This window comes from Mirounga angustirostris, unplaced genomic scaffold (genome assembly GCF_029215605.1).
Source record: "Mirounga angustirostris isolate CCGP_5_RB_7025 unplaced genomic scaffold, mMirAng1.0.hap1 SCAF_10, whole genome shotgun sequence".
NCBI lineage: Eukaryota > Metazoa > Chordata > Mammalia > Carnivora > Phocidae > Mirounga > Mirounga angustirostris.
In genome coordinates this window covers 34,801,129-34,825,035 of record NW_026991718.1, presented here as the reverse complement: position 1 = coordinate 34,825,035, position 23,907 = coordinate 34,801,129, and the positions used below count along the sequence as shown (strand labels likewise).

Below are 23,907 nucleotides of genomic sequence, written 5' to 3'. Positions count from 1 at the left end.
GATGGGCAGTACCATTTTCATTCCCACCAGCAAAGTGTAATGGTTCCAGTTACTCCATATCCTTACTAGCCCTTGGTATTGTCAATATTTGTTAGTTAAGTGATTCTAAGAGGTGTGTAGTAGCATTTCCTTGTGGTTTTAGGTTGTGTTTCCACAATTGCAAGTGGTGTTAAACACCTTTTACGTGCTTTATTTGCCACCTGTATGTCCTCTAGGGAAGTATCTGACCAAGTTTTTGCCCACTTATTAGTTTGAGTTGTTTTCTTACTGTTGAGTGTTGGGAGTTCTTCATATGATCTGGATATCCTTTGTCAGATATATGACTTGCAAATATTTTCTTCCAGTCTGTAGTTTACCTTTTTATCTCTTTTATCTCTCGCAGAGTGGAAGTTTTAATTGTTATTAAAAAGTACAATTTACCCAAAAAATAAAATAAAATAAAAAGTACAACTTAACAATTTTTCTTTTATGGATCATGATATTGGTGTTGTGTCTAAGAACTCTTTGCTTAAACCCAGGCCATAAAAATTTCCTCCTGTGTCTTTTTTTCCTAGAAGTTTTATAGTTTTATGTCTTATGTTTAAATCTATGCTCCATTTTGGGTTAATTTTTGTATAAGATATAAGGCTCATGTACCACGGATATATGTACCGCACATACGTGTTCCTCGCCTATGGCTCGCTTATTGGGTTTCTTAATAACTTTATTGGTTTTTCCTCTATGTTGGTCTGTTTTCTTTCTCACTGATTTTCACTCTTATTTTTATTATCTCCTTTCTCCTAATAACTTGGAACTTAATTTGCTCTTTTTCTGGATTCTGAAAAGCTTAGATCTAGAAGTTTATATCATTGACTTTATACCCATCTTCCTTTCTAGTAAAGTAACTTAAAGCTATAAATTTCCCTCTAAATGCAGTTTTACCTGCATCCAGAAAATTTTGGTATGCTGTATTTTTGTTATCATTCAATGCAAAATATGTCAAGACTCTCCTCGTGATTTTCCTTTCTGACTTATGGGTATATTAGAAGTATGTTGTTTAATTTCCAAGCATTGGGGATTTTTTACCTATCTTGTTTTTTGGGATTTTGATCTAATACCATTGTGGTCAGAGTTTTGCTTTATATTCCAGCATCTGGTATATGCTGGGAACCATAGGATGTGCTCCTGAAAAGAATGTGTATTCTATAGTTGTTAGGCATAGGGCTCTATAAATATTAATTTGATCAAATTGGTTGATAGTATTTTTCAAGTCTTTTGTAGCTTTACTTGTACCATTTACTGGAAAAGCGTGTTAAGATCTTCAGCTGTAACTGTGGTTTATCTGTTTCTCCCTTTAGTTTTGAATTTTTTTGCTTCAGGTATTTTAAAGTTGCTATTAGATATATGTATATATTTCATATTGCTCTGTCTTCTTGATGAATTAATCCTTGTATCATTCTAAAATGTTCCTCTTTGTCTCTAGTTGTACCCTTTGTCTTGAGGTCTACTTTTTCTACTATTAATGTAGCCACACCAGGCTTTTTATTCATTCCACTCTTTTAATTTACGTCTGTTGCTGTGATTTAAGAGTCCTTTTTGTAAGTGGCATATAGTTGGGTCTTGCTTTTTCATCCACTCTGAAACATCTGCCTCTTAGTTGAAGTAAGCAACCAATTTTTAACATCCATTTATGCTGCTGTGTGTCCTTTTAATCCATTGCACGGTTCTCCCTGGTGTGCACCTCCATGTTGTGCCCGCCCATCCTGCTTGTGATTCAGCCCTGGATGCCTCCAACTCCCCCATCAAAAATACTATTGCCATGAACATCCTTGTAGAGTCCCCTTAGCTGGCTAAGATTCCATTTGGGATGTTTACGCAGAGTAGAGTGGCTGGCTTGCAAGGTTTGCCTATACTTAATTTGACTAAGGATTGCCAGATTTAACAGTACGTCCACATGGTGATGGGAATGATCCAGAAGGGAGAGCAAAAAGATGATGAGGAAAGAGTGGGGAGGCTTGCTGCTGTCCCATGCCTGAGACAGTGGGGCTGGAACCCACTGTACAGGTGGAGGGGTTTGCCTCGGCCAAGAATCGGGACAGTTCGTTCCCAGAGAAGAAGGGAAAGCAAATGTTTGGGCCAATACAGGTAGATGGGTAGATGTGGGGGTGGGAGCTTGGAGAAATTTTCTTCTGTGACTTCTGTTTTCTCAATGATGTAGGAAGCAACCTGACAAAGGATGGGGGAGGAGGCACTGGGAATTTAAAGAGAAGGAAGGTATGAAAGAGCTGTCTTGGAGTTCAGGAGCGTGCGGGACCAAGGCAACAGAGCCTGATTGCTGGGCACTTTGCAGGGCACGGTGGGCCTGAGCGAGAGCCAGCAGGACTCGTGGGCGAGGCCCGGGTGTGGGGCAGCCCAGCACAGGGCTCAGTGTACTCCGGTTCACAGTGCTGTACGTCTGGCACTGCGCTCAGCTCTGTGGGCACAGGGTGGGCAGCGCAGGGCGGCTCACAGCACTCACCCTGCAGTGGGAGCGAGCGAGCAGCTGTGAGATAATCATGCGCTTACTGTTTTGCGGGAGGCCAGGGGCCGTGACAGTGCAGGGGGGTTGTGCTCCCCATTTCAGTGGGGAGTTCTGTAATTCTTTGAGCCTGCTGTTGAGCAAGGCACTCAGTGCTGTTTTGTCTATAGCTTGATGTGTTGTAGAAGTGATGCACGCCGTTCCAAAAGAAATTAGAAAAATGTTGGGGCGCCTGGGTGGCTCAGTCGTTAAGCGTCTGCCTTTGGCTCAGGTCATGATCCCAGGGTCCTGGGATCAAGCCCTGCATCGGGCTCCCTGCTCCGCGGGAAGCCTGCTTCTCCCTCTCCCACTCCCCCTGCTTGTGTTCCCTCTCTCGCTATATCTCTCTCTGTCAAATAAATAAATAAAATCTAAAAAAAAAAAAAAGAAATCAGAAAAATGTAAAAAAAAAAAAATCATAAAAAAAAAAGTAAAGATCACCTGAAATTGACTTCCCCCCAGCAAAGATAACCATGGTTAATTAACGTGGTTAATTAACCATGGATGTGTTATTATTAAAGGATGTGTTTATTATTAAAGTATTATTAAAATATTATTATTATTGAATGTGTTATTATTAAAAGAAAGGTTTGGTCCCTGTCCTATGGGCCCTTGTGGTCTGACCTCCTACCCAAATGTGACTGACACCCTCACACCAAATGCAGCCAAGCAGCAACATGTTAGGCTGGATAGGCCAAGAGTGGCAACCGCCACATTCCTGGGGGAAATCAGGGAGGGCAGCATGGAGGAGGTGATCCGGGAATTGGATCTCAAAGGCTGAGGTCCTGTGAGTTTGTCTTGCTGTCTTTTTTCCTCCCACCTCCCTTTGTTCAGTGCCTCTTTAGGATAAGACCAGCTCCCAGCCCCCATCCCACATGTGGCTGAGAAGGTGACACACTCTAGATGAGGCAAGTGGAGGGGGCCTACTCTGTGTGAGGAGCAAAGCAGCAGAGCATCCATGAGGCACAACTCCTGAGTATGTGTCATTCCACCACAGCCATTCCATTTGTGCAGTGCACAGCCTGTGGGGCCATACATGGTAGTCATGTAAGGAGAGTCCCTCCACCCCTACTTTAGTCCATGGCCTGGTTCCCACATTGGAGCAAGAGAAGAAACAGGGGCACTTGTTCCACCCTCCCTGGGTCTGTGTCCCCTTCCAGATAGCAGCGACAGTGAGCTGGAGCTGTCCACAGTGCGCCACCAGCCGGAGGGACTGGACCAGCTGCAGGCACAGACCAAGTTCACCAAGAAGGAGCTACAGTCCCTCTACAGGGGCTTCAAGAACGTGAGTGCTACCCATCCCTCTGGGAGAGGCCCTGACCAACCTAGCCCTCCTGTCCCAGGCTCTAGGAAGGCGGGACCCTGGCCCAGAGAGACCTTCTAGAAACTTCTCCATGGCATAGCAAATATCCCAGGGGCCTTTATGGGTCTTATGTTTTGTGGGAGAGCTGTCTGGGGTTGGTCAGGTTGCAGAATCAGTGTTCTGAAGGCACCATCCTTTCTATGTGTTCCCAATGCTGGCACAAGGGAGGAGCGAATGGAGGGACTTACCACTTACCCCTCCTGCATCACCCTGCCCCACCGCCAGGCTTTCCCCAGCTCGGGGGCTCAGTAGAGCCCAGCAGTATCTCAGGCAGCAGTATCCCCAGAGGGAGGAGAGAGGCCAGGCCCTGTGGAGTTGGGGTGTGGGGCTGGGGATGACTGTGGTCACTGAAGGGTGACTTCCTGCTGCAGGAGTGTCCCACGGGCCTGGTGGATGAAGACACCTTCAAACTCATTTACTCCCAATTCTTCCCTCAGGGAGGTGAGTCTGAGGCCAGGCCCCCTGGCTCTTCCCCAAATGCCCACGTCCCCACTGTGGCAGCTCTACAAACAGTGGGTGTCACTTTGACGGGGAGGGGATCCTTGCCTCCACCCTTTGCCTGCCAGAGGCCTGGTGCTGCCTCTGTCCTGTTGGAAGGGCAGAGAACTCCAGCTCTGGGTGCAGCTGGACCCCGCAGCGGCGCTGCCTGGGCTGGGAGCCCCAACACCCCCCAGCGCTCACCCTTGCTCTCCCCAGATGCCACCACTTATGCACACTTCCTCTTCAACGCCTTTGACGCCGATGGGAATGGGGCCATCCGCTTTGAGGTAGGTCCCCGATGACCCCTCCCACATCCCCTGCCCCTGTAGCAGCCCCCCCCCCCTGGGGGGGGGTCTCCCTGCCCTGGTGTCTCTCTCGCGCCTTCCGGAGGCCCAGACACAATCCTGGGTGTAGATGGGCCAGTGTGTCCTCCAGGGAAGGAGCGGACTGTGCTCGGCTGGCCCTGCGCCTGTGGCCATGTGGCCACCCTCTTCTCACTCAGCCTTTTCTTCCATTCCAGCCACACCAAGCCAAGAGGGCTGCTAAGGTACACTGAGGCCGTAGGAACCCCACGTGAAATTGCATTTGAAAAGGGGGCAAGGCTTCACCCAGGGGTCTGTGCTCCTGGCAGGATTTCAGGCACCCAGCCCCAGAATTTATCCCTAGCCTGAGCGGGCGCGGCGAGTGAAGCGTGGGGTGCCCGCCTCCGACACCTGCCCCCTAGGTGGGCCGTGCCTGGGCTCCGCGGGCTGGCCCAGCTGTGGGCTCCACGCCGGCTGGCCACACGGGACCATTCGAGAGAGGCCCCGTCTGTGGAGCCCAGGCCCCTAAAAATAGCTGCAGGCGAAAAGCTGAAACCTCTTTGGAGAGGAGAACCTTGCTGAGAGCCTGGCCTGATCGATAACCACCCTGCTCGGCTTCCAGCGCCAAGGGCAGCTGACAGGAAAGCGGACGAACAAGCCGGCCGGGCTCAGAAAGCCCCGGACGCGCCGGGGTGTAATAATAACCCGTGGGTAATGCCGCTCGGTTGATTTGTGTGCCGCAGCCAGCCTGCACGGTGACACAGGGCAGAGCGGGGGGCGGGGAGGCCATCGAGGCCACAGCCTTGCCCGGTGACCACAGGGGCCCCGCCCGCCCCGGGCTGCAGGCTCGGGCTGGTGCTATGGAAGCACAGTGTCGTCGTCTGTCCTGTCTTCAGTGATGCCTGCACGCGGTAAAACCCCAAGCACCACAGAGGCTGACAGGAAAAATTGATCGTCCTCCCTGTGACCAGGCTCTTGTGTATCCTTGAGGGGGCACCTAAGATTTCCAGGACTAAAGGGTGAGGAGGAATCATGTGAGGGACCCAACCAGGGCTCTGTGAGAGACTTCCTCTTGTTCAGAAATCAGCTGATGGGACAGCTCACCAGGGTCCTGGTGCACGGTGGGTGTCCGGAGGGTCTCTGTCACCCTCCTGTGGTCTTTGCTGTCACTCCCCTGAGGGAGGGGTCTGGTGGTGCCTTTAAGGTGATAGGTGGCGGTTCTGTCAATGGCTGAGTTGGGGGCGCTGGTGCCGAAGCTCCTCTGCTAGGTGCCTGCCTGCTCAGAAGGTCGGGCATCTCTGGCACCGTCCCGGGCCTTCTGCGGGCTTCTTTGCCATGAAATCAGCTCCTCTGGTTCCATATGCATATGTTTGTTTATCTTGAGGACCTACTTGATTTCAGTGTTCTGCTGTAGGAGAGCTTTTTCAGAAAGAGAGGAGGGCACGTATGTCCCCAGGGACCTTCCAGGCAGCAGGGCCCAATCCTGGGTGCACCACGGGTTGAGATCCCCATGGCAGGAAGGACTCCAAGGGGTGAGGGTGACTCTTGGCCCGCCTGAGACGGACTCTTCCCATGTGCCCTTAAAACAGAAAGTCAGGTCAGCTTACTGATATTGATAATGATCCCAATCCTTGTATATTCTTGAGAGATAAGACACATATTAATTCAAGTTTTTTGATGTGGTAAAATATTGTAACTTCCCTAACCCTCACCAAAAGAGTACCAGAAAACAAAACAGCACCCAAGCCAACCTCATCTTTGCCAAGCGGGAGCAGCCGTCCCATCTCAGGGTCTGCCTGCTGCGCTGTTCGTCTTGGGTCATCTGGGATGTGCCCACAGGAGGGAGCCTGGTCTCGGCACCCCGAGCCCAGCCCGGCACAGGCACAGGCACAGGCACAGGCACAGGCACAGGCACAGGCACAGGCCATGTGCCTGCAGATAGATGCACCAGAACCCTGCATGCCATCCGGGGCCTTTCTCATTCAACCTACTCGCTGTGCCAGCACGCTGCTGCTCTTTTGGAGCGTTAGGGCTGGTTATGTGTCTGGAGGAAGGGGCAGCTGCCTCTCCCTGAACTCCCTCTGCAGTAGCCCCCTTCCTGTGTCATTCATTGGCCAAACCCCAAGTGGGGGCAGTAACTGGAGAGAACGCGTGCAGGCCCACCATCATGCTCCCCTGCTCTGGCTGAGCGCCCGCCCCCGGAATGCACTCAGCGGTGTCTCAGCCTGGGAGCGCAGGCCTGCATCACCGTGCCACGGCAGGGCCTCTCATGCTCCCCAGGCTCTGCCTCAGGGACACAGCCGCAGAGCAGGGGCTGTGGAGGCGATGGACTTCGTTTGCCTCGGAGTTAAGATCAGGGGTTACAGCTAGGGACAGTCGCACATGAAACTGTGCTGTGTGGGGCTGGAAATTTAGAACTGCCAAGTACTCGGACATGTGTTGGCAGGACGTGGGGTCCTCTGTGGGTTATGGAGGATGGGCCAGTGGCCTCGCAGGGGACATTCCCACCCATCTCTGGCCTAGTACCATCACCACTGTTCTACGTACACACTTAGGGACACGGAATGGAGACATTCCTCGGTTGGTTTTGGCTGACTTCGAGGGCTGCGAGGCGGCAGGCCTGGGTCTCTGAAGACAAGATAGTGGGGGGGCGGAGTGTGGAGCTGGCGGCCCCCACCATGGCCCACATGAGAAGGGAGGCCCTGTGTGGGCCTCACCATTTCCTGCGGCCTCGAGTGGGACTGCACGCCTTTGCCTCCCACTGGGAAAGCCTGTCAGATCCCAGGGACGTGATTTCGGGGAGGCTCTACCTGTTCGCTAAATCACGCACAAGCTTCAGTGATGATTCCCCAAACTTGGGCGTGTAGGAACTATCACCTGTTTCTCCTTTAACATTTTCGTTTTCTTCACTGACACATGCACGGCGCACTTTGTGAGCCCCGTAGTGACAGGGTGTGCTTTGGAAAAGCAGCCGTGAAGCACCCACACACCCAAGGAGGCCACCACCTTCTGCTGTAGCCCGTTGCCACTGTTTCTTCCGTGTCCCCAGTAGCACACGTGGTGCTCCTTCCCGGCTGCCCGGTTCTAGACTACTAGCTGTCCGCTGGGGTGGGGGGGCAAGGAGCTGGGTCTCCCACGGTGCACACACCTTTCCCATATCCCCTGGCTTTCTGGAACAATAGGATTCAGGTGAGACAAGGACTGTGGTTTACTCTGATGGCGTGACTTTGATGCCCAGCTGAGCCTTCTGGTGAACTGATTATGTTTTCCTTTTCCAGCACACATTCTTATTTTGCCGCCAGTTAATGGTGGTCCTGATTGTTGAGTTGCCCGGGGGCTGTGATCTCATCATGAATTCAACTCCAGGCCTTTCTCCAGTGCCCAGACAGGCATCTCCATGGGGACGCTCCCCAGCTTCTTTCCCCCCAGGGTTGGGTCTCCTGGTTCCAGAATTCCTCATCTTCCTCTTCCTTGCTTTATTCTCCCTTTTCAGGGGTACAGCTATGAGCAGGGAGGTAACTTTTGAGGCTTTAGATGTCTGGAAGCATCTTCATTGCAGTCCTGCTCTCGCCTGATCCACTGGATGGGATCAGAGCTGCACTTCCCAGTGGTGGTGGCTGCACTTCGGTGGCTTTTGGCCTTGCGTCGCCGCCAGAGGCAAAGCATACGGAATCCTGACCCTGTGTGCGGGACCTGATTTCGTTTGTTCTGTTAGGTTGTGTTTTTCTCTCTCTGGAAGCTTGTAGGATCCTCTTTTTGCACCTGGTGCTTGCAGGCAACACAGTGGGCCGTTCCGTGCGCTGTGCTTGGCCTCGGCAGGACCTGGACGCTCCCAGCCTTCCATCCTGGGAAGTCCTTCTCTGCTTCTCCAGCCGGCTTTCCTCCATCTCCTCCGGTTCCCCCTGGAATTCCTGGTGCGCGAGCCGTGGTTCCTCTGGAGTGGACCTCTCGTTGCCCTCTTTTCTCTTTTCCAGCTTTTTGCCTTTTCACACGACTTTATGGAAGATTCCACGTGCTCTTCCAAACCTTCTTTTGAATCTGTCATTTTGCTTTCTTATTTTTAATTCCCAAGAGCTCTTTCTTATTCTCAATGACTCCCCTTTTGTAGCATCCTATTCTTATTTTGGGGGTGACAGATGTCTAATCTCTAGTTCTAGTCATTTTTGTTAAGTTTTTTCCTCCTGGAATAAGTTTTGTTTCTTCCAGACTGCTTCCCTGTTTCCCTTAGCCTCTCTCAGGTACAGGCCCCCTCAGATCCAGAAAATCTGATGTTCGAGGGGCAGCCAAACCCCTTGGTGCACAGCCTGGCGCCCTGTAGTTTGTTGTCCTCCACTCCCTGTCCCAGGACAGCCCTGCTCTGCTCCCTTCTTTCAGAAGAACCTGGGAGGACCCCATGGGGCAGGGAAGGCTCACCCTGCAAGCCTTCCAGGAAATGGAAGAAAGGGCTGGCTTTCCACCAACTGTTAGAGCAGTTGGAGTTTTCACAGGGAAGCCGCTGGAACATTCATGTCTTGGAACATTATAGTAAATTATCTGCACACCTCAGAAATGATTGCAGCACACAGGCGTGTCGTGACCCCAGAGCTGAGCCCTGTTAGTTTAGCTTTTAAGCTGTAAGTTTTCGAGCACCTGACATGCAGATCCTTGGTGAACTAAAAGGAGAGCGCCCCCCTTTATTAAAAGAGCACCCTGGGTCTTCTCTATCAGTAGTCATGTATTAAATGGGTCTGAGACAGCATGTATTTGAATATCTTTATTTGAGAAGATCAGTACCAGCCACCATGCCATACACACACACACACACACACGCTTGCACGCGCACGCACGCACATGCACACATGCTCACACTCGTGCACATGCTCACGCACACTCATGCACATGCTCATACACGCGCACACATGCTCACACTCGTGCACACATGCACATGCTCACACACACGCACATGCTCACGCACACACACACGATCACACACTCATGCACATGCTCACGCACTCATGCACATGCTCGCAAACGCACGCACACACATGCTGACATACCGTGCACATGCTCACGCACACACACATGCTCACACACTCGTGCACATGCTCACATGCACACACACGTGCACATGCTCACGCACGCACATGCTCACACACTCGTGCACATGCTCACACACACGCACACACATGCTCACACATTCATGCACATGCTCATGCTCACACACACGCGCACGCACGCACGCACATGCATACCCTCACACTGTGTTGACCTAACGGACAGCATCTGCTGGCACAGCAATGAAGCCTCCTCACCTGTAGAGGTGTGAAGCCACACAGCAAACTGGAAATGAAATCTGGGCGTTGGGCTGTCACTCCTCACCCTCCCCTCCCTCTGTAGGACTTTGTGGTTGGCCTCTCCATCCTCCTGCGAGGAACAGTCCACGAGAAGCTCAAGTGGGCCTTTAACCTCTACGACATCAACAAGGACGGCTACATCACCAAAGAGGTACCCCACCAAAGAGGGCTGGGGGGAGGGCTGCCCGGCCCCCTCCCCCACTGCTGCGCCATACTCCCAGCCTCTCTCCTCTGCTCCCCTGCTGCCCTGGCTGCCCTGTCTCCCTTTCCTGCTCAGAGACATGGCTCTCAGCTCCACCCCGGAGGGGACAGCAGCCTGGGGGCTCTCCCCCTGTCCAGGCTCTTGGTCCTGGACACCTGGGTGCAGGGAGCATGGTGCTTGTTGTATGCCCCTCACCACGCAGCTTGATCTAGTTCGATAAATGTTCTTAGGCCATTCTTTCTCACAGGGAGGTCCTGAGGGAGACCCAGGTGGAGAAGCTGGGGACAGAGGGTAGGAGGAGTTGGCCTTGGCTCCCACCAATCAAGGGGGCAGGGTGCTCCCTGGGGGCAGGCGGGGGCCCTCGCCATACTGGCCTACAGTTAGGTTTTGTTTAGCCCAAACGTTGTTTTGTATATGAAATAGTCGCTACAGTTTCACATTTTGGAGAGGGCACATCAGAAGCGATCTCCAGCTTCTGGCGAGTCAGAGGCTAGTGCTGAGTGCACTAGATGGGGGTGAGCTCGTCCCCATCCAGCTGGGGCGCCACCCCTGCTCACTCACTGCTGCCTTGGAGGTGCCCTCCCCGCTTCGACGCAGCCCCTCCCCTTGGGGCCTGGTACGTCCCACGTCCTTGCAGCAAAGCTCACGCCAGCCACTCCGGCCCCCCTCCAGGAGATGCTGGCCATTATGAAGTCCATCTATGACATGATGGGCCGCCACACCTACCCTATCCTGCGGGAGGACGCGCCTCTGGAGCATGTGGAGAGGTTCTTCCAGGTGAGAGCTCTAGCCCCGGACCCTGAGGGGAAGGAGGGATGGGCTTCCCCCTCTTAGGACAACCCTGGGCAAGTGACTCCCCTCTCTGAGCCCTCCTCCCCCCATGAGGAGGTTAACCTTGCATCCCCCACTGGGCTGGTTGTCAGGATCCTGGGGAGCAAATTAAACCATCACCCCCACTCCCCGATCCACTGAGCCTTATCTCAGGGCAGGCCAGGGCTTGTGAATTCCAGGGCAGTTGACACCCCAGGCCAGCGTTCTGGTGCCTTCCAAGAGTTCTCTCAGCCCCTCCAGAAAAACCGTGCAAGAGGAGTGGGGTTGGGGTGCTCTGTGTTCACGAGGCCGAAAGGGGCTGAAGTTTCCACCTTCCATTTGCTGGCGGCCCATCCTGTGCCTTGGTTGCTCCATCTGCCCTAGCTGCTTGTCGGGGAGGTGAGGGGGTCAGATGAGCATGGGGATGCATTCTGGGAAGTGTAAGCCCAAGAAAGCTGCTGGGCAGTGGCTGGGTGTGGGGAGCAGACCGGGGAGGTGCCAGAGAGGTCAGCTGTGCCACAGAGGTAGCCGGGGAGGGCCTTTTACATGGCCTGGATCCAGGGTAGAGGACAGAGGAGACAGGTTGGGATGGAGGGGACCCACAGACTCACTGAGGACATGGCTTGGGTTACAGAAAATGGACCGGAATCAGGACGGGGTGGTGACCATTGATGAGTTCCTGGAGACCTGTCAGAAGGTAGGTGGGCATCAGGAGTTGAGGACACCCAGGGTCCTGCCCCTGCCAGTCCCCGAGCCCCTCCCGACCTCCAAACTCCATGTTCACACCTTTGTCTGAACCCATCCCTTTGCCACCTGCTCCTGCCAGCCCACAGCCCACAGGCACACCATCCTTCAGATGCCCTCTAATGCTTCACATCAGAGGGGCAGACGTGGGCCAACAGGAGGATGGTTGGGCCCTGGGGCCCTCAGCGTGGGGCCACACTGTGAGAAAGGCGCCTGGAGCCTCCCCCAGCCTTGCTGTTGACCTTCCTCTTCAGAGCACCCTTGGGGGCCGTGACATGTGCCTCCACTGGGCTTAGCCATCTGCATCAGTCCCAGAGTGGCCTCTCGGGTGCCTCTGGCCTCCATCTGAGTGCAGCCAGGGAAGTTTGTCCATCAGCAAGTCAGCAGCCCCCAGATGCGCTTGCAGTCAGGCTCTGGGGCTGAAGAGAGCCTGTGCCTGACCAGCTACCCCTTCACCCGGGGAGAGAGACAGAGGGGTCACTGCAGGGTTCCGAGTCCCTGGCAAGGATCTGCTCAAGGTAGGATCAGTTTGGGCATGGCCCCGCCCTGCCCACCCGGGGTCTGACCAGGCGTCTCCTCCTTCTCTCTCCACACAGGATGAGAACATCATGAGCTCCATGCAGCTGTTTGAGAACGTCATCTAGGACATGTTAGTGGGGAGGGGTCCTTGAGTGGCCACCACCACCTCTGCCCCCAGAGAAATCTCAATCCTGCAGGAGCAGCCTCCATGAGAAACTTTTTTTCTAATATATTTGCAAAAAGCGAACAGTTTGCTCTAGACACACACACACACACACACACACACAGAGCCCATTCCTTTGGGCTGGTAGAGGGGGTGCAGAGGTCAGGGAGGGGCTGAGTCCGGCTGGGAGCTGGATCCAAGCGATGAGAGCTATACTACCCGGCCAGCCCCCGACCAGCTTCCGGCCAGCAGTGGAGTGGGGCTGCCTCTGGAGTGGGTGCTGAAAGAGCCGTGTGTGCAGGCTGCTGGCCACGGGGTGCTGCCAGGAAAGCGCTCGAGATCCCCTACAGGAGAGGGTCCAGTCTCCAAAACAAAGGCCCCACTGGTGTGAGTCCCCTCGCCCCTCCCTCCCGCCACCCTTCCTTCCCACCACACATGGGCCAGGTTGTGGGGGCTGCTCTGGCCTTCTTGTCCCCCAGCTACTCCCCTGCCACCCAACTTCATTCCCAGAAAGCTCGTCACCACAGGACACTTGTGGGGCAGTGGGATCAAGAGAGTTTGGACAAGGAAAGAGGTAGTAATGGAGACAGCCTGCTGTTTCCTGGAAACACTTCCCTGGGGTCCCAGGATGCCTGCCACTCCATTGGCAAGCTCCGGTGGTAAGGGACCACTGGACTCTCTCCATCCTTTCAAGCTCAGGGATTGGGTTTCTTGGTGGAGAATCTTAGGGGAACTGTCTGCCAAGTCCACTGAAATGGAAGAAGCCTTACCTTGCCTCCGTCCTAGCTCAGTGGGAATGAGGTAGGTGGGGCTGCCCATACCCCTCTGGCCTAGAGCGTTCAACCCCAAGGTCATAATAGGTTCTAAGAAGAGGTCACAAGGATCAGGGACTGGCAGCCTGGGAGCCCAGATGGCAGAGCAGGCCTGAGAAGGGGCTTCTCCCTCCTTTCTTGTCAGCTCCTGTCTCCCTTGGCCCCCAGCTTGGATGAGCTCCCCCCCACCACTTTCTGGTTAGGGTCCTAGAGCAATGTGGCCATCCCTCTATACACAGGCTCACCCAACCCCATACAAAAAGCACAAGCACCCAGAGCAGCTCAGGTTGCAGCTCACAAAGGGATCCAAGGACACTCTGTTTTTCCAAGATCGGGCCCTCCTAGAGGGCTGAGGCCTGGGTCACGGTGGCCCCCAATACAGGGAGCTCTGGAGAAGAAGCATGGGGATCCGTTCTGTGCCTCAGAGCCATGCGGGCTCAAAGCCCATCCCCAGCCCAGCCCAGCTCACCAACATTCAAAAGCACAAATCGTAGGGCTTCCCCTTGTCTGGGTTCTGCTCTGGGATGGAGGCTGAGGTCAGCCTGAAGGCAGAGCCAAGAGTGAGGGCTGAGGGGCCTGAGGCTGAGTGGTAGGTCAACAGAAACCCCTAGGAAAGAGAGAGAGGCTGCTCTTATCTGCCCAGGCCTCCCCAAGAAGGAACCCAGTCCCAGGTAGCGTGGGCCTGAGGAACATTCCCATACAATACATTCCACCGGCTGCCACCCCCTCTCTGCTCAGGCCTGGCCCAGGGGTGAGCAGGGCCCTCAAAGGAAAGGGGGAATGGCGGAGGCCGTGGAGATTGGCCTGGTTTGGCCATGGGGACCCCTTGGCACCCACACACAGGTGGTCCTCTCCCTCGGAATTGTACTGACACCCCATCTCCAGTTTGACTGGGGGGGCGGGTCTTTCTTCCCTCCTCCAGGAGGGCATCAGCTTTCCCTGGCTCAGGGATCTTCTCCCCCTCTGCCCACCCCCAGCCCCAGCCCAGCCCTCCCAGCTGGCGTAGCTGTGCTTCTGAGGGGCCGAAGCCATAGGAGAGGGTCACCACCATGCCCCTGCCCCTCTTGGCCTGGGGCCAGACTGGCTGCACGTCAAGCAGGAGGGGTCTGTCTCCCACCCTGGGATGCAGACTGGCCGCATGTCTGCATGGCAGAAGCGTCTCCCTTGGGTGCAGCCTGGGAGGGTGGTTCCTGTTTTCAGCGCCCACCAATATTCAGTCCTGTATATTTTAATAAAATAAACTTGGCAAAGAAGAGGGACTCTTGTTGGCTTTATCCCAACTCTGGATTTCAGCCCAGCCCCTCCCATCCCTGCTGCTGTTAGCCATGGCTCCTGCCCAGGGCTGTGCTGGTAAATGTTTGACATTCCCTGAATTGTAGCATTTGCCAATGTCCACGCTCACTGGCACTCGCTCCGCTCCGCTTGCTTGCAGGCTCCCGCTGTGATGTCACTGAAGGTGGAGCCAGGAAGGGAGGCCCGCCGTTGGGAAGCCTTTACTAGAAGCTCCAGGCCCGCAGCCTCTGCAGAGCTGGTGGGGCAGGGTGACTTCTTGAGGTGCCATTTGTATTTCATTCCCAGACCATTTTTCTTTTCCAGTTCCAAGAAGTCGTTTCTGCCGTGTCCCCTTGGCTGGAGGGTGCAGGTTACAGGGCAGAAGCAGAATTGGCCTGAAGATAGCTTCCTCTCCTGGCTTTATTTTCAAAAGTGTAAACTCGGTGAGAATGATGCCAGGGGCGCAGCAAGAAGTGAGAACCTGGCAGGGAGGAGAGGAAGGGCTTTCCCCAACTCAAGGATGGGGAGGAGGGAGGTTCTGGGGGGATCTGCAGTGCTTTAAGGACCAGACCCCATGCCATGTGACATCACCTCCATAGTGAACACAGACCCACGCCTCCATGAGTCACCAGGTTTGGCTGATGGCCATCACAGCAGTAGTTGGGAGGACAGGTGACAGGAACCCACTTCCACCCCCACACACTCCAAAGACCCCTCTCCACCTGAGCCCCAGGGCCTTGGCACAGTCCAGGTAATGAAGCCCTGATCTTGCTGTCTCGGATGGGATATCCTGCATTTGCCATGGGCTGACCACCATGCTGAGCATGTTTACTCTGGTCACAGCCTAAAGGGCACAGATGGGGAAGCTGGGTTAAAAGATCTTGGGACCTCCCAGTCATTGAAGAATGGAGCTAAGCTGGTGGCTCTAGGCTGGTTGTAAGCACTGACTCACTTCATGGGTCTACAGAGCTCAGAGTGGGGAATGCTCATCCATCCATCATCCCTCCTCCCTCCATCTATCCATCATCCATCCTCCTTCCAACCATCCATCCATCCATGCATCCATGCATCCATCATCCATCCATTTATACTTCTGTTTTCCACTCATTCACTTGGCACCTTCCTGACCTGGACACTCAGTGCAGAGGAGGTGCCTAGGGTATGGTATGCCTTCTGTGTGGCTGGATGGCAGTGATGGGTCCAAAGGAGCCCTGGGTTCAGGGACAGGAGACATTAGTCCTGACCATAAAACGTATGTGGCCTTGGACAAGTCCCATCCTCTCTTGCTCTCTGGATGTTGGTGTAGAAGAGAAGGAGGGAACACTTCCCAATTCATTTTAAAGAGTGGTATTACCAGGAGTTTTAAAAAAAATCAGTCACGGGTAGGATAAGAAGGAAAAATTACAGGATATTCTCCACTATAAAACAAAGATGTAAAAAAAATCAGAGTATCAGTAAACTCATTTCAACAATGTATGTTATATGTACATGATATATGTAATATATCACGACAGATTTGGCTTTATCCCAGAAATGCAAGGTTTACCATTTAAAAATATAGGCACCTCAGTTTCCAATAACATGGAGTGTCTAGGTAACTGGATTATTCCTTCCACTGAAAACAACTAAAAATCTAGAATAAATAACTTCTTAGAAACATCATTGAACTGACCAAAAGGTAAAGCATTCTTGGGCCAGGAACTGAGTGGATGTTTCCACATTCAGAGATGTAAGCAGAGCCCTGAAAGGACTTTTTGAAACAGGTGAGCTTGGCTGAGCTTTGGTTTTGCATCCTTCCAAAATCTAAGGTATAAGAGATCAAGCCCAGGATCCACCCAGGTGAGAAGTCTATCAAGAAATCCTTCCTCCACAGAACTGGAGCCCCAGTTACCCCTTGGAGATAATGAGCGTGAAATAGAAACAAACCGAGCTGTTTCCACTTTCTCTCTCAGGAGGCTGCAAGAAAAATTGACTATCTCAAGCCCCCAGTAAAACTGGGAAAATTCACCCCTAAAATGAGAAAGCATGAGGGGCACCTGGGTGGCTCAGTCAGTTGAACATCTGACTCTTGATTTCGGCTCAGGTTGTGATCTTGGGGTCCTGGGATCGAGCTCAGCAGGGAGTCTGCTTGAGATTCTCTCTCTCCCTCTCCCTCTGCCCCCACCCTGCACGTGCGCATGTTCTCTCTCTCTAAAATAAATAAATAAACCTTCAAAAATATTAGGAAGCATGAGCTAAACTTTATGAGTTTGCAGCCCAAATCCACAAGAAAATATGATGGAGAATTTAATTGGTAGTGATCTCTGTAAAGTCGAAGGAAAATGAGCAGATTTCAGTCAACAATGACTGAGTATTCAAAGAAACACGACACCGTAAGTGAGGTTTAGCAGAAACACCAGGCTGCGTCAACAGACCCAGAGGGCTCCCGATAATGGAATTACCAGACAAAACTATAAATGACTATATTTGTTTATAGAAATAAAAGGCAAACTTGAAAATGCATGTTGAAAACACTATACTGAATGCCTAAGCATATCTGAAAAAAGAATCAGGGGATGGGGGGGAAAAGTGTATATATATATATATATATATATATATATATATATATATATATATATATAGTGACTAAATTTAAAACTCAAGGAATGGGTTTAGCAGGAAATCAGGCCCAGCTGACAAGATCATTGGCTTGGAAATCAATCTAAAGAAATTATTCAAATTCTAACTCAGAGAAATAAAGAAATAGAAACTATATAGAGGTAAATAAACATAGAAAATAGAGTGAGAAAGTAAACCTTAAATCTCAATGGAGTCCTGAAAAAAAAAAAAAAAACGGGAATGGCCAAGAAGTTCCAGGCTTGACTTAACACTGTTTTTGTCATGGTTCTCCTGGCCAAAGGGGATGGGTGTTAAGGAATCGGCTCACGTGATTGTGAGGACTGGCAAGTCTGAAATATGCAGGGCAGGGTGGCAGGCTGGAAACTCAGGCAAGAGTTGAAGTTACAATCTTGAGTCCAAAATTCACAGGACCTGCCAGCAGGGTAGAACCTGGGGCAAAATTTCTGTGGCAGTCTTGAAGTGGATTCCTTCTTGAACTTCCAGGAAACCTAAGTTTTTGCTCTTAAGGCCTTCAACTGATGGAATAGGCCCACCCACATTCTGATGGGTAACCTGCTTTACTTAAAGTCTGCTGATTCTAACTAGTAATGGTAAGCACATCACAAGATACCTTCACAGAGACATTTAGACTGGTGTTGGGCACCATAGTTTGGACAAGCCTGAGGGGCACCTGAACACAGAAGATTAATCACTACAGACACCAATACACTGATTAAAGAAATTCAAACAAGTCCCAAGCAGGCTAAATAAAAGGAGACTGTCACCTAAGACATAGTATACTGAAACCACAGAACACCAGAAACAAAGATCACCAAGCCAGCCAGAGAGGAAAGAGCAACGGACTGACAAATGACATCTCATTGGTAACAATGATGCTAAAAGACAGTGGGTTATCTTCAGGTTGTTCAAAATAACTGCCAACCTGGAACTGTAGCCTGGGCAACATAAAAATGTTTTCAGACAAACATAACGAGAGAGTTTGCCATCAATAAACACTGAAGAAAATTCTGAGAGATTTATTTCATCTCAAGGTCTGAGGTGCAAGAAGCATGAAGAGCCCAGAGAGCAGGAAACTTTAAGCCCCTTCCCCTGCTCCGGGCACTGGTTCTGTGACACTTGGCTGCTCGCTGACTATACTTTCCTAGCGTGTGCAGTGTGTCCTCTTGCTACCAAACCCCTTTCCCGCTGGACCGCACACTCTCACTGTCTCCAGAGGTCTGAAGAACGCTCTTCCTGCTGGGTATCAGCAGCCTATGGATTGACTGCCACCGGACAGGTGTCGGGGCTGGTCCGGTCAGCTATGTGGACCAGGATGAAGTGACTCGCCCCCCCAGTAATCAACAGAAGTCTGGACTAGAGGGGGTGGAGCTGCCCAAGGTGGTGGGGGTGCTGGAGGTTGAGGGAGGCTTCTTAATGGAAATCTGCTCCTCTCTACCCTGCCTGAGGGTAGAGAAGACCTGTGTCCTTACACAGCTCCATAACCTCCAGACATGCTACACCTCTAAGGCCCTGTGACATTTAGGGCATAGGGCCCATGCTTTGGTTCTGGAGCTTTCTGTTTCATCCTAAGCACATCAGTTTACCTTGCTGAGCCTCAGTTTCCACACCGTAAAATGAGCCAAAAAATAACCCTCTGATAGAATTGTTACGATGATTAAATATGAATATTTACTAGCCTCTTGATAAATATGAACATCCTTCCTTCTTACCCCGCTGAAATTTTCATGTGTTTTCTCCCCTTTCTATAGAAGGGTGGCTCATATCAATAAGCCGCCAGAGAAAGGACAGATGTTTCAAAAGGAGTTTCCAGGTATTGGATATAAACCTGTGATGGTTCCCAGTTTCCCTGGTAACTTCCAAAGCCTATTTGGGGAGCAGGTGGCTAAGGAGGAGCAATCTGTGCCATCAGGCCACATCAGGCAACCTGCTGTCCACGTGCCCCATCCTCCTGCCACCACTCACTGCGTGGTCACACTGACCTGCCCCAGACAGGAGAGAGGGCCCAGCGCAAGCGCAGAGGGTCCTGTGGCCAGGCTCGTCTCATTCACTCTCATGGGCCTACCCAGGAGGCCCCTCCTTGTTACCTTTATTGCAGGGAAGGGGAAAATTGAGGCCCAGAGACACTGGGTAAGGAGCCCATACCCTTCCCCATAGTGTTCTGCTACACAGCTTTCCAGAGCAATGGCCAGCCTATGATTCAGAAGATGCATGGCTTCTCTTCCAATTTTATTGGAGACCCCGTTGGCTTGTGGTTACAAGTGCTGTGCTCCCCGTTGACCACCAGGGGGTGACCGCACTGCAAATGGGCCTCCACACAGATTTCCTGCCCTCAGGTTCCCGGAGGAAACTCCTTGGGAGGGAAGCTACTTGCATTTCTTTCACAGCCCAAAGACATTTTCCTATTTCTGCCTCATTCTCCACGTGGTTTTTCTTCAGAAAACGGACTTGATCAAGTAATAATTCCAGAAGAGTCGGCCAAGCTGGGTGCTGGGAGAGAGGACACACTGTCAGTGCCTATTTTATTAACCAGGACACACATAACTACTCATCAGACTGCATAACTGTTACCACACGGAACTGATTTAATTCCAGCCCATAGCAAGGAAGTTAACATTTGGGTTCCCCAGTTAGCCTTGCCCATGAGGCTTTTGAAAATCCTGAAAAAAGCTTGAAAAACCCAATGACACTCTTTAGGGTCTAGAAAGCCAGACAGGAGACAGTAGTTTGTCGCAGAAACATCTGGGCTGTCAGAGATCCTATGGGAAGGAGTCGTGTGTAGAGCAGGCTTCAAACAGCTGAGAGTGTGATCCTGACAGAAGCAAACTTTGAAACAACCACCCCCTCCCCTACAACCACGTGTGGGGACTGAGATCTGTTTGCAATCTCCCAGCACTCTTCTGTCGCTAACCTTTGCTCAGTGCCCTGGAGCCCTCAGTAACAGCTGCCTCAGAGGCTCCCAAAGTTGCAGAGCTGTTCTGTCCTCTGTGAGCTTCCGATGGTTGTGTGTCTGCTTTGGGTGGTTTTCTGCCTCCTCCTTCACACCAGGCAGTGACACTCCAGTAATCCTTTTCCCTGCCCCTGCCAAATTCCAAATTCCTTGGTCTTCGCTAGGGGAGGCATCATTCTACATTTCTTTTTTTAAGATCTTTATTTATTTATTTGACAGAGAGAGACACAGCGAGAGAGGGAACACAAGCAGGGGGAGTGGGAGAGGGAGAAGCAGGCTCCCCGTGGAGCAGGGAGCGCGAGGCAGGGCTCGATCCCAGGACCCCGGGATCATGACCTGAGCTGAAGGCAGACGCTTAACGACTGAGCCACCCAGGTGCCCTCATACTACATTTCTTAGACACCTTCCCACACACCAGGTGTGGCCTGCAATGTGAGGAGACCACCGTGGATAAGCCACAATCTCTGCCTTTGGGAAATTCAAGTCCTGTGGGGATCCAGAAGGCAAAAAGTCCCAGGCAGGGATTCAGACCATGAGGGAAGTTACCAAGAGGCACACGCCGGGGTGGAGTGAGGGGGAGGGGGACAGAGCTCATCCAGGAGGATTGCCAGAGGACCTGGACTTCCCATAGATTGTGAGTAAAACAAGAGGAAACAGTGAGGTTCCTCAAAGTGAGGAACTGAGGGACCCTCCTCAGGATAAGTATTTGTGATGTCCATTTAGAGTGGTTGGGAGCCTTTTTTCCCCAGTCTATCCTGCCTTCCCTGACACATTCCAGACAGGAGCTTTGGTGCAGAGTCAGTAAAGCTTTGAGAGCTAGTGCGAGGCCCTCCTCAAGCCAGGTTCTGTCACCCTGGAACTGGTTCCTTGTTCCTTGCATTGCCCCATTAACCTTCTCCATCCCAGACAAGCCCCCAAGGCCATGGACACTCCTGCCAGCCCAAAGCGGGTACTGGGCCCCCCTCCCTGCCCCCTTGCCCACTCACATGAGCTCTAACCCTTCCGGTTAGAGGAGTATCAGAGCCAGTCATCTCTGGTTTCACATGGACCAGCTATAATCACATGGACTTTGTCTGAACTAGCTTGTTGTGAAGAGAATGTGCAGAATCTAGCTGCCTGCAAAGTGAGCTCTGCAGGGTTTAGAGATTAGAGAACAGGGTGGGGTATAGACAGGGTCCAATCTGCACAGAGACTGGTGCCTGTAGGGCAGAACCGGAGACGGCGTGGCCAGGAATAACCTTTCCCTAAGCAGAGAGGGCCAAGATGAGGGGATCTGTAAGAAACTCTCTATCCATTGCACCCACACTCCCGACCATTCATGCAAGAAACTGCACATATCTTGAAGGGGAAGATGCGGGTTTAATTAGGCCTTGGCCAGAGCTGAGAGGTCCCAGAGAAGGGGCCTGACAGAAAATCCCGGTGTGGCCCTGGGGAAGGGATTCAGGCTCCTCCTGAACAGGCATCTGAGCGCAGCCTTCTCTTGGGTGCCGGTGGCACCAGTCAGGGGGCCGTCCAACCCGCAAACGTCGCTCCGACGGCTGTCCTGACTGCCGAGGGCCATCAGCCTTAGGACAGGGCTCCCTGACAACTGCCGTGTACTTCTTTGTTCTGTCTGTTCCTCCAGCAGGAAACCCCAGCTTCGGTAAAGCCTTGGCAGCCACGCTACCTCCAAGCCAAGCGAGGCAATGCCTTTCCCTGCCAGTGATTGGTTGAGGGGCGGGCACCTGACCCGATTACAGCCAATGAGGTCCAGGGAGACATGTGCTGGGCATGCTGGGAAAAACGCTGCCGCCTTACTCTCAGAAGCTGGGGCGTGTGAGAGCTGGGGCTGTTCCTGCATCTTTGTCCCTGCAGGAGCCGTGGGAATGAAGCTTGTGCAGAAGATGGCCTGACTGAGGGATGAAGCGAGAGGAAGCAAGGTCCGGGGAAGGCAAGTGGGGGCAGGGGGTGGCCCTCGAGCTAAAAGTCAAACTGTACTTTAAGCAGGCCCCTCCCAGTCTCTATAGACTCTTCACTTATGAGCCCCTAATAGGATTCCCCTCCTCACCCCCTCCACCCCCTAAGCCAGTTAGAACTGGGTTGACTGGCACTTTTCCTGAAAAATTCTCAATTGCTGTGAGCCATAATGTTAAGCTCAGCTGTGGGGTGGTGAACGTGCTTTCCAGACTCCAGCGGGCCCCGAAGGAAGGGGGGTCCGCGGTCAGCGTGCCCGGTGCTGTCTCTCCTGCCAGATTGTGGGCATCTTGCGAGCGGGAGCCATGGTACTGGCACTGTGGCGGGCACATGGGGTCAGGGAGTGGTCAGTAATGCCGCTGAACTGAAGGTTATAGGGAAGGAGGCCAGGGCAGACAGCCCAGGGTGGGGCCCCGTGTCAAGGCCCTGAGGCTGCTGGGTCATGGGCCCAACTTTCCCACGGCACCGGGGTCAAAGTCTCTTTGAAACATCTCTGGCCTGCGCTGTAGGGGGCCTTAGCCTGAACACACACCCCAGCCCCAGCCCAGTCCCTCTTTCTTCCACTTTTACTTTCCTGAGCAATTCTGGCTGTCCTGACCCAGGGGCAGAGCAAATGAAGCCAGGCAGTGCTTTTTCCCAGTTTTGAGAAATTACCAAGTACAGGAAAACATCCAGAAACTAAAAATAAAGCCCCAAAGAGCAGGCCGGCAGTGCCCCATAGCCAACTGCCAGCCCAGCCAGTATTGTGAAATCCTCAAGTTCCCTGCTTTGTTGACAAACTTCCCCAGCCCCAAGTGGAACTTTGTCCTGGGCAGAGCACATGGGGCCCAAAGGAAGGAGACCGTGGTCTCTGACTTGTGTCCCCCCACCCCAGGCCGTGTCCCCTGTGTATGTGGGACAGGCATCAAGAGACTGGTGTGGAAGGCATCTTCACTCCAGCTCCCATCCATCCCAGCCCTGGGCCCATACTTCACCATTCTTTCGTCATTGGAAAAAACAACCGTTGTACACCCGGCACTCTTCCGGGGTCTGGGGATAAAATGGCAGAATATTTGCAAACCCTTCCCTGGTGGAGCCTATAATTTCCTGGAGACAAGGCATTAATAAAGTCAGCCACTCAAAAGAGTTTGCATTTACAACCAGTGCTACAGCCACAAAAGTGAGGTCTGTTGTTCCGTGAGAACCTTTGGACAGGCCACATGACCTCAGGAGGCTTCCTGAGGGAAGTGGCATGTGAGCTGAGCCTGAAGGATGAGGAGTGAGCCAGGCAAAGGGCTGTGACACGAGAGGGAGACAGCACTGCCCAGAATCGGGCTAGATTGATGGGGCTTGGAGCCCGGAATCCTGAGCGCAAATGGAGGAAAAATGGGGAGGTCCTCTGAAGGCTTGGGCATAGCCTGAGAGCAACAGGAAGCCACTGATGAGTGGCCTGTCAAGTCAGTGTTGTGAAAATGCCCCTCTGGCTGGAACATGGACACCAAGTTGGAGGGGGCCAGACACCAGAGAGGAGGTTGTTGTGGTCTGCTCTTGCGGCATAGCAGTCCTTGGTTATTAGTACATCTCACAGTGATGCTTGTGCCAGGTCTCTGGTGCCCTTGCCGATAGACAGTGGCTGGGGTAGGAGTCATCTAATAATTGAAGTTTATGGCAAATAGGGATGCTATATGGAGCCTCTGGAAAGCACCGATAAGAGAATCATCATGGTCCAGGTTCTAGGACTGTGGAGCATGTCTATATATAACCCTCTTCTGAAATATCTCCTCTCACTTCAAGAAACAGCTCTGGCTTGCTGTTGGGCTTTGTTAGAGACTTAGCACCTAAGTATGGGATATGAGGTACTGAGCTTCCCAAA

The 23,907-nt window shown here is 52.5% G+C and overlaps 1 protein-coding gene across 2 annotated transcripts in view; it reads left to right on the top strand.

The window, feature by feature from the left end:
- KCNIP3 (potassium voltage-gated channel interacting protein 3) overlaps positions 1-12,532 on the top strand; it is a 79,020-nt gene extending 66,488 nt beyond the window's left edge. For both annotated transcript variants that reach the window (XM_054509702.2, XM_045884510.3), the window contains 7 exons: positions 3,697-3,821; positions 4,271-4,340; positions 4,596-4,666; positions 10,058-10,165; positions 10,889-10,993; positions 11,661-11,723; positions 12,367-12,532. In XM_054509702.2, coding sequence (XP_054365677.1) covers positions 3,697-3,821; positions 4,271-4,340; positions 4,596-4,666; positions 10,058-10,165; positions 10,889-10,993; positions 11,661-11,723; positions 12,367-12,414 — 590 coding nt within the window. In that variant the 3' untranslated portion in view covers positions 12,415-12,532. The remainder of the gene's footprint in view (positions 1-3,696; positions 3,822-4,270; positions 4,341-4,595; positions 4,667-10,057; positions 10,166-10,888; positions 10,994-11,660; positions 11,724-12,366) is intronic.
- Positions 12,533-23,907: the final 11,375 nt, after the last annotated feature.